This window comes from Amblyomma maculatum, chromosome 1 (assembly GCF_055883805.1).
Source record: "Amblyomma maculatum isolate TAMU_Amacu chromosome 1, ASM5588380v1, whole genome shotgun sequence".
NCBI lineage: Eukaryota > Metazoa > Arthropoda > Arachnida > Ixodida > Ixodidae > Amblyomma > Amblyomma maculatum.
The window spans coordinates 349,234,515-349,250,738 of NC_139344.1; the positions used below are offsets into that span (position 1 = coordinate 349,234,515).

Below are 16,224 nucleotides of genomic sequence, written 5' to 3' on the forward strand. Positions count from 1 at the left end.
AGCAAATGACAGAAAGAGATTATAAGAAAGTCATGGAAAGTCTTTTGGAGTGTTTTTTTTTGTCTTTAACAACAAGACATGTTTAGTAAGTGGACAATTTTATTACCAGACAGCATCTAGGGCCATGTCATCACCGACAACTGTTATAGTAAAGAAACTGATATAGTAAAGATTTTTGCCGGTCCCAGTGACTTTATTATGAAGGGGTTCTATTTTGTGATGATAATATGGGCAGACAGATGGTAGCAGGGCTCGTACAGCAGCAAGAATTCTTCTATTCTGAGTGTATCCGATCACTGGAGGCAAAGTGAAAGAAGTGTACCGTATTTAAGGTGGTTACAGTGAAAAGTAGGAAGTTCAGTTACCTGAAAAAAGCTTTTTTTTTAATACTCGGTAGTCCACTCGTATTAGACACCCCTTGTGTACACGATAAGTTGTGTAAGTTGTTTGTTTAGGCATGCAAACGCCATAAAGATCTTTTCATTTCCAGGTGCATCGTTCTTGTTTGAAAAGTCTGCTCGCAATTCATTTGGAAATGGCTGGCAACAGTCGCAGCCTTACGTTAGGAAGAGCAAAACAGCAGAGATGGTCGAGGAAGATAAAATAATGAGGCCTGGGCCACAGCCTTACATTGAGAAAAGTGAAATAACAGGTCTTGTTGAAGAAGAAAGAATATTGAGCTCAGTTGAAGTTAGCCAAGACTACAAGGAAGACAATTTGAATGTGAGCTTGGAAGCGGAGGAAATACTGCAGCACGCACCTGTTGAAGAAGCGATAGAGGCATGCGAAGCTTGTAATGTTGAGTCACTTGAACACATTGAATCATCAGAAATTCATGAAAGCTTTAACAAAGAGAAGGGGGAGGAGGAGACGAAAGAGCACGTTGAACCCGAGACTTGTCAACAGGATTCAGAGATGACTGACATTAAGGAGCAAGCATCAATCATTGAAGAATGCAGCAATTTAGATGAGGAGCCCCAAAGTGGAAGCTTTTTTGAAAGCAGTCAGTGTGACGAGACATCAGAGTTTGCGGAAGAAAGCCTCTACGATGCTGATATGGTGAGTGTTTAGCCTATTGTACTCTGTAGTAATTACTGTTCACATTGTTTGCTTAAGAGTCTTAACCATAATCTTTAACAAACTTTTGCTATTTGTTGGCTCTGGATACGTTTTTCTTACTTGAAAAAAAAAACAGCATCCTTTATGATCACTTTTTATTTGTTCATTGTGTGAAGGAACTCGGATTAAATTTTGAAGATGAGGACAACTATATAAACACTTCTTTTAAAAATAATTTTGCAGGTGGCAGGAGGGGCCTTTTTTATTTTCACGACAGTGCAGAAGCAGCGTTACAGCGAAACATTTTAAAGTAATTTTTTTTAATAAACTTAATTTATATCACTGTCCTCTTTTGAGGACAATATCTTTCTGTTAACATACGCTGCTGGTGTGAATATGGAAAATGCAGCAGTTTACCTTCCTGTAATGCTATGCCGGTTCACAAGGCTTAATTCCTTCACCTCTGCAGGTTGAAAAGGCACTGGAAGAGGAGACTGATTTGTCAGGCCACGAAAGGTCTTCTGTGATGCAGCAGGCAGTGAAGACCCTGATGAAGGATGCAAACGAGAACGAACGGAACCGGTTGGAGCGGTTTTTTGAGTCCAACAATGAGTTTGCCGAGCGAGAGCGCAAGACCGCTCGAGACTTTGTAAACCACCTAGCTTCCTTCCTGCCCCGTCTCCTACACATTCGCAGCTCCATCGAGGCTGACCAGGAGCTGCAGCAGTTTGCCAGTGACTATGCTGAAGGTGGCTACACTGTTCTCTTAAAAAGTGGTTACACTGCCTTGCTATTTATTATAATGGTAATATAACCTTAAAGTGGAGAGTCTTGGGGTACAAGAAACCAAAGTTACAGCTTTAATACACCACATTTTCATTTTTCACGGTGTTAAATTGAAGCTGGTTATAAAGAAAAACTGGGAAAAAATCTTGAAAGAGGGTTGTGAGAACTTTGTGCACACTTTTATCCTAAAGTTTGCGCTCTAAAGTAACCTGCTGTGTATATTTTGTATGAATATTGAAATGTTCGTGCTCACTTTCTTTAGGCAAGTTTTGTGCTGTTCTTCCATTTTGGCTGGTATATGGGGCTTCATCTTGAGGCTTCTCATAACCTGAGGCATGCTTATCACAAACTTGCAGGCACTGCAAGATAATGCACAGGAGTTGTGGTGATCTAGCCTTTTTGCATTGTGAAATTATGCACTATTTCTTCTTCATAGCCTAAGCCGCTTTGGGACGTAAAGCTCTGGAAACTAAGCACTTTTTCTTACCCCGCATGCAGCTTTAACTTGGTGTCCAGGAACTTCATCATCGCCCCAATTCCCATGCTCTCTGGATAGTAACAGTCCCGTAATATGTTACGAGAGAACAGTGAAAGGGCATAAAGGTTAAAAAGAATATAACTTCAGGTCTTCCACGGGGCACGCACTGTGGGAAACCCTGATGGTATGCAGTCAAACATCTCTATAATGAACTGACCTGTATAACGCAGGATTTCATTTGTCCCAGCCAAATTCCTATTTTCATACGCATTGTTAATGCCTCGACAGCATTGACGACTGCAATGAATTAGCTTGTACAACGAGAGAATTGACGTCCACGATGGCTGATTTGTTGCCTTAGAACGATTAGAACGAACGAATTTTGTGGCTGCGCCATTGGCTTCTGTAGCTACCACTGAGCTGTGGTGCGCATAAAGTACTCCTATCAACAATGCAACAAAAGTTGAGAATCCAAACTTCACTGTAGCAGTGATAACCAGCACACAAACACAAAGGAAAAAAATGTTAGCAGCGGAGTAGGACTGCATTGTATAAAACAAAAATTTGTCAACTGAAAAATCAATAGGATAATGTCAGCTGCATTGATACATTCCATAATAAGAACTGTATAAGAAGAAAATTAACTACTTTCTTCATTCAGTATCTCTTGAATTCATGATATAGGCTTTCTTTTGCTGAGCGATACTTATAGTGCTCCGCTGTGTATGATACAGTGCGTGGCCTTCACAGTGAAGCCACCTGTGTAACGAAGGTTCTTCCTGGTTCCGAGCACTTTGTTTTAAAGGCGTTTGTGTCTAGATTGCATTGTAGATTGCATCACCGACACTTTCGCAACTGTAGCTACTCACGTCTTCTTCCAGCTCTCTGGCGACAGCAGCAGCAACAACACAACGGCAAGGGACCTGATGGCAAGCCACATCACATAACCATCGTGAATGCTGATGGCATCTACCTGGCTACCTACTCCGCCCTACTTCTGGACTTGAAGCTCATCCACAGTGGCTATTACCAGGAGCTCACTGGTGACATCCCACTGACAGAGGTCAGGAGATTTCAACTTCATTATTCATATTTGTGCAGTGTAGTGAAGGAGACTAACTGTGGTCAGATAGTGTGTGTTGCATAACTAAATGAGTTGGGGTTAGAAAGAAAGCCATTGGGAAGGCTGCAGGTCACCGACAGCCCCCAAAAATGTAGTTTGCCATCTGTGTGAATTGGGAAGCATTGACAGTAATGTGCAAATGGGCACAGTTTTCTTGATTTCAAGGTAGTGTTTGGTGTTTAATCATTAAAGCTGAATAATCGAAGATGTAGCTGGACAGTTGAGTTATGCACGAGGCTTAGGTTTTATTTCCTTGAGATACCTAAGGGAAAAGTAAAAATTTTGTTTTTCTTGTTTTCCTTCACCCAACAACCAATATTTCCTTTGCATGCAATGAAGTGGGACCCTAACTTGATGTCTATCTCTATGTGCCTTCTGTGCAGGAAAAGTTCATTGACGAGGTGCACGGCAGTGGGGTGCTGGTGTACCTTTCGGCCACCTGGCTGTCGGAACTGTACCAGCAAGTCCTCGCCAAGAGCCTCTTGCGTGAAGCTGGCTATGAACCAGATTCCAAGACAAATCTGGCACTCATCAATTTGCTGACAGGTCAGCACGTGTGCCTTGCTTAATGGATTGTTCTGTGTTTATCCTGGCACAAGTGAAATGCCTCAGTCAACTACCAAGGTAATTGAGAAAAATAGTTCCTCGAGAACTACTTTCACGGTCTGGGATAAGTACACACACAAACTATAGGTGAGGCCTCAAACTTTCTGCCCTGAAAAACTTTTAATTTTTGTGAAATTAGAGTAACAAATTTGTTAATTTTTATGGGAGAGATCAAATATAATTTCAGAGTTCACCATGATATTCGGAACCAAGGAGAGGCTTAGCTTCGCTCTGCTTTGGTGCACGCAGATGAAATGTTGATTCTTAGATAATGTTTATGTTTCCATCCTTCCATGGTTTGGCATGATATTTTCATATTTTTGGGGGGAGGGAAGAGAATGCAGGTAGAGGGTCTTAGTTTTGATTGGTATTATGGGTTTGAAATTGCATTATAAACCTAATTAAATATTCATATAAAATGTTCCTGTGTTTTAAACTCCCCAATCCCATTATATTGATGCAAATAAGATAAATAAAGAAGCCATTTTCCTATTATGCTCTTGTTTCTACCTTTGTCCAAACAATGGTTGCATAAAAAAAAAGAGAGAGTATGGCTCCTGGCATACAATTCCGTGAAAAATGCTTAAAGCTTCAATCTATAGTGGGGCCGCAGGTAACTAGGAATTTGCGTAAAGACAGACATCACTATTCATTGGGTCATGTTGGAGCAGTCATAGAATAAACATAAATGAAAGCAAGTTCCGTTTGTATATGAATTTAAACAAGATGCTTTTTTTGGAGCAATTTACTTTAGTATTTACATGCCTTCACCACAGGGGGGCTTTGTTTTGCATGTCTCCTTGCTACAGGAATTGTTTGCACTGGCATATAACCAGGGAAATAAAAGGGAATGAAACCTTCAGAGTCGATGCACAAATTTAAGGGTGTCTCTTTCTGATCATAGGCTTGGCAAACACTTATGAGGTTGTTTTTCTTTCCCTCTTTTTTTCTTTTTTTTTTTTTTTTTTTTCAGATGTAGATGGCCTTGGCAGTGACCAGCTTGGCTCTCGCCAGCTTTCCGACTACCGACGGCTCGAGAGGGCTGCCGCTAATGTGGTGTTCACACCTCACATGATGGCTGGTAAGTTGTTGAAACACTACTTAATATACAGCGACCTCCGTGTCTGGATGCTGGACTTTAAAAAAAGGTTCTCTGCACTAGCTAATAGCCCATCCAAAGCAGGCGTCACTCACAGAGTAGCGCATTATGGTCTGCGTTGTTTGAGAAGTAATTTAATATTGGTACATGCCTGGTTTTTCTGTAATTAATGAAAAAACATGTCACCCGCCGATGCACCCCCTCGGTAACCCCTGAAAGCCCTTGAGGGTAAATAAATAAATAAAAAAGTTACAGTAACACTCAGAACAAGTGGGAACTCGCTTGCCCACCTGAGTTTTTCATTTTCTTCTTCGTCCAGCAGGTGAAGTAGTCTGTGAGGTCAGTTGCTTGGCTCACATGTGCGAAAACTGTACTTGCAGTCAACAGTAAGTGCTCTTTAATTCCAGAAAAGCCAGGCAAGAACTATTGTTCAATTACATCTGAAAGAATGTAGGCTATATCATGCTACTTTGTGAATGATGCGGGCACTTCATTAAGCCAGCAGTTTGTGTACAGTAATTTTTTTCAAGTCTGGCACCCAGATATGGAACTCCTCGTAGATAAAAAAAATCAGTAAAGTTTCCAATTCTGATAGTAATGTACATTTTCTGAGAACTGACTGTCATAAAATATGCATACTGTACGATTCTGTTTTTCACTTTCGTAGGAGATGGAATCCTACAAACAACTATAGGGTGCTGTTATGTTGCTGAATAGTTGCTTTTTAGTTTAGTTTATGTGGTTGAATGTACCAAAGCAACTTGGCTATGAGAGACTCGTGGAGGACTCCGGAAATTTTAACCACCTGGGGTTCTTTAACGTGCACTAACATTGCACAGCACATGGGTGCCTTGCTTTTCGCCTCCAAGGTGTGTCCAAGGATGTGGGATTCGATCCCACATCCTTGGACACACCAGTCGAGCGCCCTAATCACTGCACCACTGGGCGGGGTCGCTTTTGGTCGCTTCTTAACCTCAGCAACATGCAGCAATTTTAAAGGGAGTTTATTACTATTATTATTAATCTCAATTTCACCTGATTCCAGACCATTTAATAGCCCTGGAACTTCTTTACCGTGGTGTGCGTAGGCATGAAGTTTGCCCGCCACGTGCTGACTGCCTGCTGGGACACTATGCTGGAGGTGTTGTCGGTGCTCCTGAATGGCACCAATTCGTGTGGCATCGCGAGCTCCTTGGGTCTCCTTCTGGGCACGGATGGTGCAAAGGAGGACCATCGCAAAGCCAGGGAGGCCGTGGCCAACTGCCTGGATGGGCTGCAGTGTGCTGCCAAGCTGTGCAACGTTCTTGGTGAGGATACCCTTACCCTGCGTGAGCAGTTTCATTTCGCTGCGGCTTCGTAAGGTGAATGTCAACGAGCAATCTGGCCTAGATTAAATGACCTAGATCAGGCTGGATTAGTTGACCTAGATACGGAACAACTGGCATCACACAATCCATCATTGTGCCTATTAAATGGCCACATTTAAAGCACTGAAATGTATTGCACATGATTGAAAGAGAAAGCAGTGGTCAGCGAATCAAATTGAATCAGGAAAATAATGTTTTGTCACGGCAAAATTTAATTTTTTGATTAATGTATAGCTATCCTGCCTGACGAGAAATTGTGTGCTTGGCAATGCACAGCATATTATTTCAACCACTCTTGTTCTATTTCTTCATGGCTGAAAGCTAGCTCAAGATGTAAGCAACAAAGGATAGCATGCTTTGATCCCTTAGCTATCTCTGACAGTTCTACATCATGTATGGTGTGGGGACAATGGGCTTTCGGTTGGTCCAGTGAGACGTGTATGTCATGCCACTTGCTTGCTGCTGTTTGACGCAGGCCTGCAGACAAAGTGTGGGGCAATCTTTGCCCAGCTGGCAGCCGCATCATGCCCAGCCTTGAACCCCAATGGGTCCATTGCTGGCCACTCGCGCCGACCAGTCTCCAAGAGGGACCGTTTCCGCAAGACTGTGCTGCCCGGTCGCAGCAAGTCTGTGCGGTTGCATGCGTCCCACGTGCTTAGCATGGATGTCCTCCTCAGCCGAGGTCTTGAACTGGGAAGCCACAGCGCTGTGTGCTGGAAACATGTGTTCAGGTAGGCACAGGGGGATTTCACTACTAATCAAGTCTGAGATCCTCGCTGGTTCATCATCATCATCATCAGCCTGACTATACCCACTGCAGGGCGAAGGCCTCGCTGGTTAACTAGTCTGAAATATCGTATGTGTATTAGTAGTTATTTCTAGCTGCAATCTTGTATTGTGTGGGAAATGCACGTCTAAACTTTCTTCCGATTGCTGTTACGTGCTGGTAACAACCTGAATGGTGTACAACTCGTTTTGCTCACTTAGCTTGACAGAGCTAAACCACGTGTGCTACCTTCACTATAATGCCAAATTATCAACTTCTCTTATGGTTTCATTACCTCATAATCATCATTAGCTGAACTATACCCTCTGCAGGGCAACCCATTTTCCTGAAAATAACCTGGTCCTCTGCTAGCTGTATCTACTTGACCCCTGTGAACTTCTTAAGCTCATCCGCCCACCTAACTTCCTGCCATCCCCTGCTACGCTTTCCTTCCCTTGGAATCCAGTTTGTTACCCTAAGCGACCATCGCCCTGCGCATGTGTATTCCTTCTTGATTTCAACTACAATGTCATTAACTCGAGTTATTTCTTTGACCCACTCTGCACGCTTCCTATATCTTAATGTTATGCCTACCATTTTTCATTTCATAGCCCTCTGCATTGTCCTCAATTTAAGTAAAACTCTTTTCGTTAGCCTCCACGTTTCAGCCCCATAGGTAAGTACAGGTAAGGTGCAACTGTTGTATACTTTCTTCTTGAGTGATAGCGATAAGCTGCTAGTCATAATCTGTGAGTACTTGCCAAATGCGCTCGCTCCCTCCTAGTTATTTCCCTTTCATGGTCTGGATCTGCGGTTACTGCCTTTCCTAAGTAGACATATTCGCCTACCACTTCCAGTGCTTCGCTACCTACTGTAAACTGCTGTTCCTTCCTGAGGCTGTTGAACATTACCTTAGTCACTAACTATAGCTGTATAAAATTAGCTCTTGTGATCTTTAGCAATAGTCACTCACTCTCTTTCTCCCAAGTACACTTTCTTTCCTTACCTAGAAAGCTTTGAACACCAAGCTGTGTGCCGAAGCATTAACATGGCCCATCGGCAGCATAACCCAGCTTCGCTGGGAAATCAAGCGACATTACAGCCACATGTGAATGTTTTGTCAAGCATGGAAGGAAATTGATTAAAAATTGATGTGTAATATGAAAGTAATTGATTTTGCCAAACGTACCTAACTGGGCCGTAGAATGTATGCTTGTACAGTTTCGGAACAAGAGGGAGGCTATATATATATATATTGTATAGTCTTTCATGTAGTAGTATCTTGCAGCGTCATGCTGACAAGTATATGTGTAATTTTAGAGGACGACAGGCTTCCTAAAGTGGAGCTTAAGTGTCTGCCTTATTTAACGCGGAAGCATTATACGACTCATTAGCAATGAAACTAGACAGCATTCTGAAAAGGAGTGATGTAACCAGTGCTCATTATATATTATGTCCAGAAATCCTGTGATGTCATCAGTACTCGTTAGATACTAGTTGGTGGGAGTCACTAGCAATAGTTAATGGTTAATCTGTGTAATGGAATGATTAATGATGTTACTAAGTAATGATGACAATCATTAATGACTGACTGTGGTAAAAACCTTCATGGTAGACACATTTAGATTGGAGGCCTTTAAGGTAAAGGCCTTTAGGCAAACACAAATCTTTAATGAATCTTGCTATAAAACTTGTAGTGAGACAATAACGTTTTTGCATTCACAGTATCTAAGTAGTCCTTACTGCCTTCTGTAAATTTATCTGCAACGGGGATGAATCGTGTCTCCTCACTGAGGCGATATGGTTGTTCCACGTACCCAGGTGCTGCAGCTACATTTTGGAGCTGGAGCAGGGCTGCTTCCAGGTGAAGCCGGCCTCTTCGTCTTCCTCTTCTTCGGGGCCATCCCACCTGAAGCTGCAGCTGTCCTCCTTCTCGTGGGGGGAGAAGGTGCAGCAGGCACTGAGCCCAAAGTCCCCGCCTTCTTCAGACGGCCTCCTACTGCAGCCACCGTCGGAACAGTTTGAGTGAGTTGCACTTCCACAGTGTTGTTTTTCCACCATCTCTGTACGGTATTGATTGCTCTATCATTTTATGGAATGGCATGGCTGTCAACTAGTATGGTAATGAAGTCACTGATCTATCTGAATGAAGTTTCATAGCTTGTTGCTAGACAGTTGATGTTAGAACTGTCAGGATATTACTTTCATTCAGATGAACTCGATTAAGGTGGAATTTTTGGATAAGGTGAACAATAAGTGACCATTTGGATAACTTCTAATAGGACTCAGTGTAAAATACCTGCTTAAGACAAACGGTTTCTTGTGTCCTTCGGTTAGGCAAAATTTCATAGCAACTACAAACAGTGGTGACCACTTGCAGTGGCTGTCAAGGGGTGTCCTTGCATTTTTTCTTTGAGGAAAGAAATGCTAAATGCTTTCTAAGGGGCAAGAATCTCACAAGATAGCTTCAAGGCATCTTCATACCTAAGTGCAAGTAAGACACATTGTATAGTAGCTTGCTAACCTTTGGGTAGGTTAGAGGAGCTTTCTTACTGGTGCTAAAAGGGGCATGTCTGCTTGCGCTTGGTGAAGAGATCTGACAGCTGCGTGTGCATCACATGCATTGCATTGCCTCTGTGTGTGTGCTTGCCCACTGTCTGTAACAGATGGAAAAGAGCGTGGTGTGCTCGCTTTTAGAAGACAGCATGATAGAGACACAGGTACCAAACGGGATTGCGTTTGGAGCCAGAGGGAAAGCAAAAGTTAAGAAAAAGATAAGACAAATAAATTTCAGCTGCTGTAGAAGCGAAAAAGAGCTTGTGGAAGAAAAAAAAGTTAACTTGGCCAGCGCTGTTTCCAGGTAAAAAAATGTGAGCTTGTTTCATGCCCACTTTTTTTTGAAGTTCAAGAAAACGCTCTACTTGAAATTATCCTCATGTTGAAAAACCATATTATTACTGTTTTTATGTAACTACTATATATATTTAGGCACGCCTAGAATGCTCATAACTTCTGCTGAAATGAAGTTTTGGTAGGAAAAGCACATTTTGGTGGTCGCTTCAAATTCATTTTAAAATGATTCTTAAAGGAGGCTTGTACCCAATTAGAACATAAAAATCACTGAACATGCTTTTCAAGCAAAATCTTCAGTTGCAAAAGTGAAGAAACAACTGCCATGCAAGTAGTGGCGATGGTGCACAGCAGGAAAAAGACTGCAACATCTTTCTGCTGCTCAAATTGGTGACCACTGGTGAATTTTTTTTTTTTTTCTTCAGGGAGGAACTGGCCATAGAAGCATTGACGATGCCCGGCGTTGGCCATGCGGGCAGCGCAAATGTCATCGACCTAGTCAAGAATGCCACCCAGGCGTCTGGCTCTGGCGTACTCATGGGAAAGCAACTCCAGCCCATTGTTGAGGCCCTGTCACAGCTTGTTGACAGGTTTGCACACTTACAGTTATTTTTGCAATTGAATGTATGTCCTATTCAGCATTGTTATCTTGAACAAACTCTTTTACTGGCTCTTTATTTTCAGGTTTTGGGCATATACTGTAGAAGGAAGTTGTTGAGGATCAAACCTATCTACCATTGCAGAACAGTTGCTGGGACTAATTTGATTTTGAGTGAATAGGGGAAGGGGGGGGGGGGGGGGGGGGGGCAAGTGTGTTTGTCTGACATGAATGAAAAATTAGTCCAAATTTAACGTGACAGTGAACCCATTTTAATATAGCCCGAGTCTACTCTGCTTTGCTGGCTTGTGAATGGACTGCAATAGAAAAGGAAAAGATTGTTTACACCTGATTGCTTAAACCAGTCAGTAGCCATCTGTTACAGTAGTCTCGCAGCAAGCATAGGAAGCTAACACTAGCTACAGGATTTTACAGAAATGTGGAATTAAAGAGCATGACAAAAGTCTGAGTCTGGCTCAGAAATTTGTTAGGACTATCTGTCGTAAGTGAAACGTGACAGAATTAAAAAAAAAAATAAAAATAAATAAGCTGTGTTTCTAGGTTTGTTTTTGCGCAGTAAAAGAAACAAAAAACAGGATATCTAGTTGCATGGTTTACTTGAAGTGCAAATATCTTGGTCATATTTGAAGTCCTGCTACATTTAAGAGATCAGTTTGTCTACTGTAATGCAACCAAAGCAGCATAGTGATGATACAATCACATCAGTCATGAATGTGGCACAATATGAATTGGAGACATTCTCTAGATGAAGAGCAATGTGTTTCAGGTGTTCAGAATGCACTCGCATGCTCCTGTATATGACTCGTTTCAACAAACTGCTATGATCTCGATTCCGACCACAGGTGTGCAATTTGTCACATTTGATCTAGAGCTCACTACTATTATCTCATGCATTTAGTTAGGGGGCAGTTCTTGGGCACTAAAGTTTATTATATTAACTGAACCAAATTTCCTCCGGTGCAGGCTTTACTCTAACGAGCTGCTGGTCACATTGAAAACGTCTACATGGGTTTCGCAGTGCTCTGTTCACTTCACCGTGCACCTCTGCATCGCAGGCTGTTCGATGAGGCAGCCGGCAAGCTGAACCTGTGTGCCCTGGTCGACTTCCTGTCGGAGCTGTGCGCGGCCAGTCGGGCTCAGTTGTTCAGCCGTGGAGCTTCTCTCGCCGCCCGCCACCCCGTGCTGCTGCTCAACAGGCTGAGTGAAGTGATGCTGCGATGTGCCCGCGGTGGGCGGCCGCTGGTGCATGTCATGAAGGCGTGGAGTGTCGTGGCACCCCACTTTGTTGAGGTTGGTGCCAATTTGGTAGCTACCTCTCTTGCTGGGAGAAATGCAATTGTGTGTTGAAGGCTGAGCTCTAGAACATGCGGCTCACTTTGACATTACTGAAATTCATGCTTGCTTTTCAATGTGTAGTGAGTTGGTGTTGATTTCTTGAGCTTGGTTTGAACAACAGTCATCCGGAAAGCTCAGCTGAACCATTGACTGCGTAGCAATTTATTTCTTAAATAATTATTACTCAGAATGGTTTGCATTCTCAAACAGCAACAACCTTGTGCACAAGCGTGCAGATAATTAGCTTCAAATTAACCGGTGACATAATGCATTGGCTAATTGGCATCAAACTAACTTTGCATCATAACTATGAGGCTAATTTGCTTCTTGGCATGTTCTTCATTTTGGCTGCAAATATTTCACACCTGGAACCAACCTGCGATATCTGTCACAAATAAATGTCTGTCTGTGTCATCTTTTTTTGTCAGAGCACTGCAATTTTAATTCCGCTAATTGATGGGCAGTAATGTACGTATTTGTCTTCAGTGCATTTCAGCCATATTTTTTGGGTACTGTTTGAAGTGTGGTCAGTATCTGTGACTTTAAAAGCTAGTTACACTTTCACGCTTACAAAATTTTGAACTTTGCCTATCATGAGTTATACAGTAAAAACAAAGACTTAGGCTTTGGATGCCGGAGGTTCATTTAGAAAAGCCGTTTACAGACTGACTTGAGCAGTTTGAGATTATTGTGATGTTTGTTTTTGTTTACAAAGCTAAGCTGTTCCGATGTGATCATCTCTGACCCCTCACAGGTGGCATGTCACAAGGACCATGTGATTGCTAAACGAGCAGTGAGCTCGATCCATGACATTGTGGGTGCCTTGCTGTCGACCCACATTGACCTTCCGCACTTTCACTTCAACGAAGCTCTGTTCAAGCCCTTCGAGAACATTCTCTGCCTTGAGCTGTGCGACGTCGACATTCAAGAGCAGGTACGTTGGAGAAGCGCTTCCGGATGCTTACGGAATGTGCCTTAAGCTATGAATTCCTTATCAGGATGTGAGTCTAGTTCATGCTGCTTGTGAAGGAACTGTACATTTTAATCTTGCTTGAACTCAAAGAGGACTGAATTTATGTTCAGTGTAGGAGGAGTGTGAATAGAAGAATCCTTACACAGTGTTTTTTGGCTGTGTCTTGCAACTTGATATTAGGACTCGTCAGTTGCATTGCTCGATTGTAGGTTATCGTAGACTTGGCCGCAGCATTTGTTTTCATTTAGAATACGAGGATGCTGTAAGGGAACATAAATGTGGTGTGATGCTGGCGCGACAATGCTATTAATTTGCTGGTTAATCTACACTGTCAGAGTGAAAATTTACGGGTGGCTTTTGCAGACCAGTTCTCAAAAAATAGTAACGATTTTATATATTGGTCGTTTCTGCTGTGCAGTCTAATTTAGCCACATTTTGTTATCTATGAGGGCTCCTTCAGTGTAGGCCATTTTTATTTCCTGCACTCTTAATCCTAATGGCAACATAATGTTGGACAGTGCAGTTTAAAAATTCTTGGAAAGTCATGTTTTACATAGTCTTTATTCTAGACGAAGCTTGTAAACTGTAAATGACTTTGTGTGGTCACATTAGACTCACTGACAGCATCATCCACTGCATGCACTCAGTGTGGCTGACATACGTGATTTACTCAGTAATGCAGAGTGACTATTACGGGTGCCTATGGCTGCATCGGTAGTTGTCTCTTTTGTGCTTTAAGCGTGGAAATGAAAGCATTTGTTTGAGTAAGTACAACACATTCATAAAATTCTCTTGACTTTTTCCTGTTTTCCATGCATTACGCAGTTCCCGATGTGATTCTCTGGTGTGCACAATTATTTCTCCCGCAGATTGTGAGCTGCATCTGTGAATTTGTGGAAGGGTCGACTGCGGAGATTCGCTCTGGGTGGCGCCCCCTTTTTGGTGCCCTGAGAGCGGTGCGCATGCCATGTTCAGTGGCATCCTCCTACGGTCCGCATGCCGGCACCACCACGTGTGGCGCCATATCGGAACGCGAGCAGCTGGAGAGGACCCACCACCTGCGAGTGGTCCTTGATGTGTTCGACGCATTCCTCGGCACTGACAATCCAAGCGTCTTCGCAAATGCTGCCGTGGACTGCCTCCTTTGTCTTCTGAAGCATGTCCGGGGACCAGGTACAGCCTCAAATGTGCATCAGTAGAATAATAATAATAATAATAATAATAATAATAATAATAATAATAATAATAATAATAATAATAATAATAATAATAATAATAATAATAATAACAATAATAACAATAATAATAATAATTGGTTAACAGAAAGGGAAAGACGCAGTATCTGTCACACTTGTCTCTGTGGACACCTAAACCACTCCATAAGGAAAGGGAGGAAGGTGGGAGTGAAAGCTGAAGAAGAGAAAGGGGTGCTGTAGTGGAGGGCTTTTGAGTAATTTCAACCACCTGGGGATCTTTAACATGCAGTGACATCGTACAGTGCACTGATGCCTCTCTGTTCACTGGATGTAGTTTCAGGGGACTGTTTCCTTCAGTTAGAGGGTCATTGCCGGCTGGAAAGGCAGTATGTGAACAGAGAAAGGTAATTTGAAACATTAACCGCTGCAAGGGAAAGAAGGATGAGCTGTCTAGTCGCCAAATTTAAATAGGCTATGTAAATTATGCTTGCTTACGAGATGTAGTGATGAAATGTATGCCTTAGCTGCCTGTTGGGATATTTGAGATAATTGTCGTATTGCTTGTGTACTCGCGAAGGCTTTTGTAGAAAGAAAAAAAAACATAGCTGCATGATGTTGGCATGAACACATTGGAAGGACTTACATGCATTTTTTGTATAACTTGTGTAAATGTTTCTTATACAGTATATATCAGAAGCATATCTATCAAAAGCTACCGTATAAACCGTATTATTGGTCGAGCGGGAATATAGGTCGACCCCCTGACGTTGAAGTGAAAAAAATAAATAAATAAATAAAAAATAAAACGGGAAAACAGATTGGAGAAGCAATATGTTTACATCAGCTGTGTCCCTGTATCACCGGAGCTACGGTCTCACTCCAAACTTCCAAATAATTTCAGTAGCGTCATCGGAAGGTAACTCTTTGCTACTTGCCACCTCCCAGAGTGTGTCGTCTGGTTCCATCAAGCGTGTTGCTTACGCAGCATTTCTTGAAAGGCTGCATGCAAACAGCTGATCTTGTCCGCGGCACCGCACGCCGAACCGTCGAATTGTCGCTGAAAGAGCAGCTATGTTACTGTTCGCTTCGGCGGATATCACTTTTTCTGGAAAGCCACTGTAAACTGCCTCTACATGCCGTTATTCATTGCTAAAGATGCATTGTATATTCTCATCGGTCGAACAAAAGAGCACACGCAAAGATAAATGCGCTTGGGACGGAAAAATAAAATGCCAGCAACTGCTGGATGCTGATACGGTTTTAGCTGTCCGTTTATGAGCAGGCACGCCACTTGTTGTCAGACTGTGCCTCAAATTCTGCTAAAGAGCGCTATATAAGATGAGGGGTTACTTTAGCTTGCATTTTTTAAAGAAAAAATCTCGACCTATATTCCAGTTCATACGGTATGTATTTCTCCGTGCAAAGAGGATTGTGAACCTTTTTCTTTTTTTAACTGTGCATTATTTATGCTATAAGTGTAGCGATTGTTGTACCAGAGTTAAGCATTTGTACTCTGCTTTTTGCTGAACAGAGTGTTGTGCAGTCTTCAAAAGTAAGATTGACTTTTTTGGCCTCTTGTGAAAGAGTTTTGAGAGTTAAAATGGCAGAGTAAAACCCTACTCTACTGCGAAACGAAAGTGAGACAAACTGTTGATGTGACTGCTTCTTGGTTACTGGTTTAGTGAGCAGTGCTGTGCTCTGTTGCCCAGGTTCTACTGGGAGACATAGCATTTGAGAGGGCTTTTGCCATTCAAGGCCTTTTAACTATACCTCATTAAGCTGTTCTTGTATGGTAATGAATGTTGCACTTTTCTGCAACAGCTGCACCGTTGTCTCGCCCCTTGGGTGCTATGCTACAGTTGCATGTGGCAGATGTGTCCATGGGTAAAATTCAACATTAGCTGCTAACAAAAGCTGCTTCAAGCTGGGAAAACTGTTGCTAGGTGGTTGGTAGATCGAGTGTGAGC

General features: G+C 42.5%; 1 protein-coding gene across 2 annotated transcripts in view; it reads left to right on the forward strand.

Annotated features, from left to right (window-relative positions):
- Positions 1-16,224, forward strand: part of LOC146207727 (brefeldin A-inhibited guanine nucleotide-exchange protein 3) — a 102,439-nt gene that overhangs the window by 16,064 nt on the left and 70,151 nt on the right. For both annotated transcript variants that reach the window (XM_084590042.1, XM_084590051.1), the window contains 12 exons: positions 491-1,059; positions 1,529-1,808; positions 3,205-3,386; positions 3,830-3,992; positions 5,026-5,133; positions 6,240-6,458; positions 6,994-7,249; positions 9,106-9,309; positions 10,560-10,724; positions 11,809-12,043; positions 12,843-13,022; positions 13,931-14,234. In XM_084590042.1, coding sequence (XP_084446168.1) covers positions 491-1,059; positions 1,529-1,808; positions 3,205-3,386; positions 3,830-3,992; positions 5,026-5,133; positions 6,240-6,458; positions 6,994-7,249; positions 9,106-9,309; positions 10,560-10,724; positions 11,809-12,043; positions 12,843-13,022; positions 13,931-14,234 — 2,865 coding nt within the window. The remainder of the gene's footprint in view (positions 1-490; positions 1,060-1,528; positions 1,809-3,204; positions 3,387-3,829; positions 3,993-5,025; positions 5,134-6,239; positions 6,459-6,993; positions 7,250-9,105; positions 9,310-10,559; positions 10,725-11,808; positions 12,044-12,842; positions 13,023-13,930; positions 14,235-16,224) is intronic.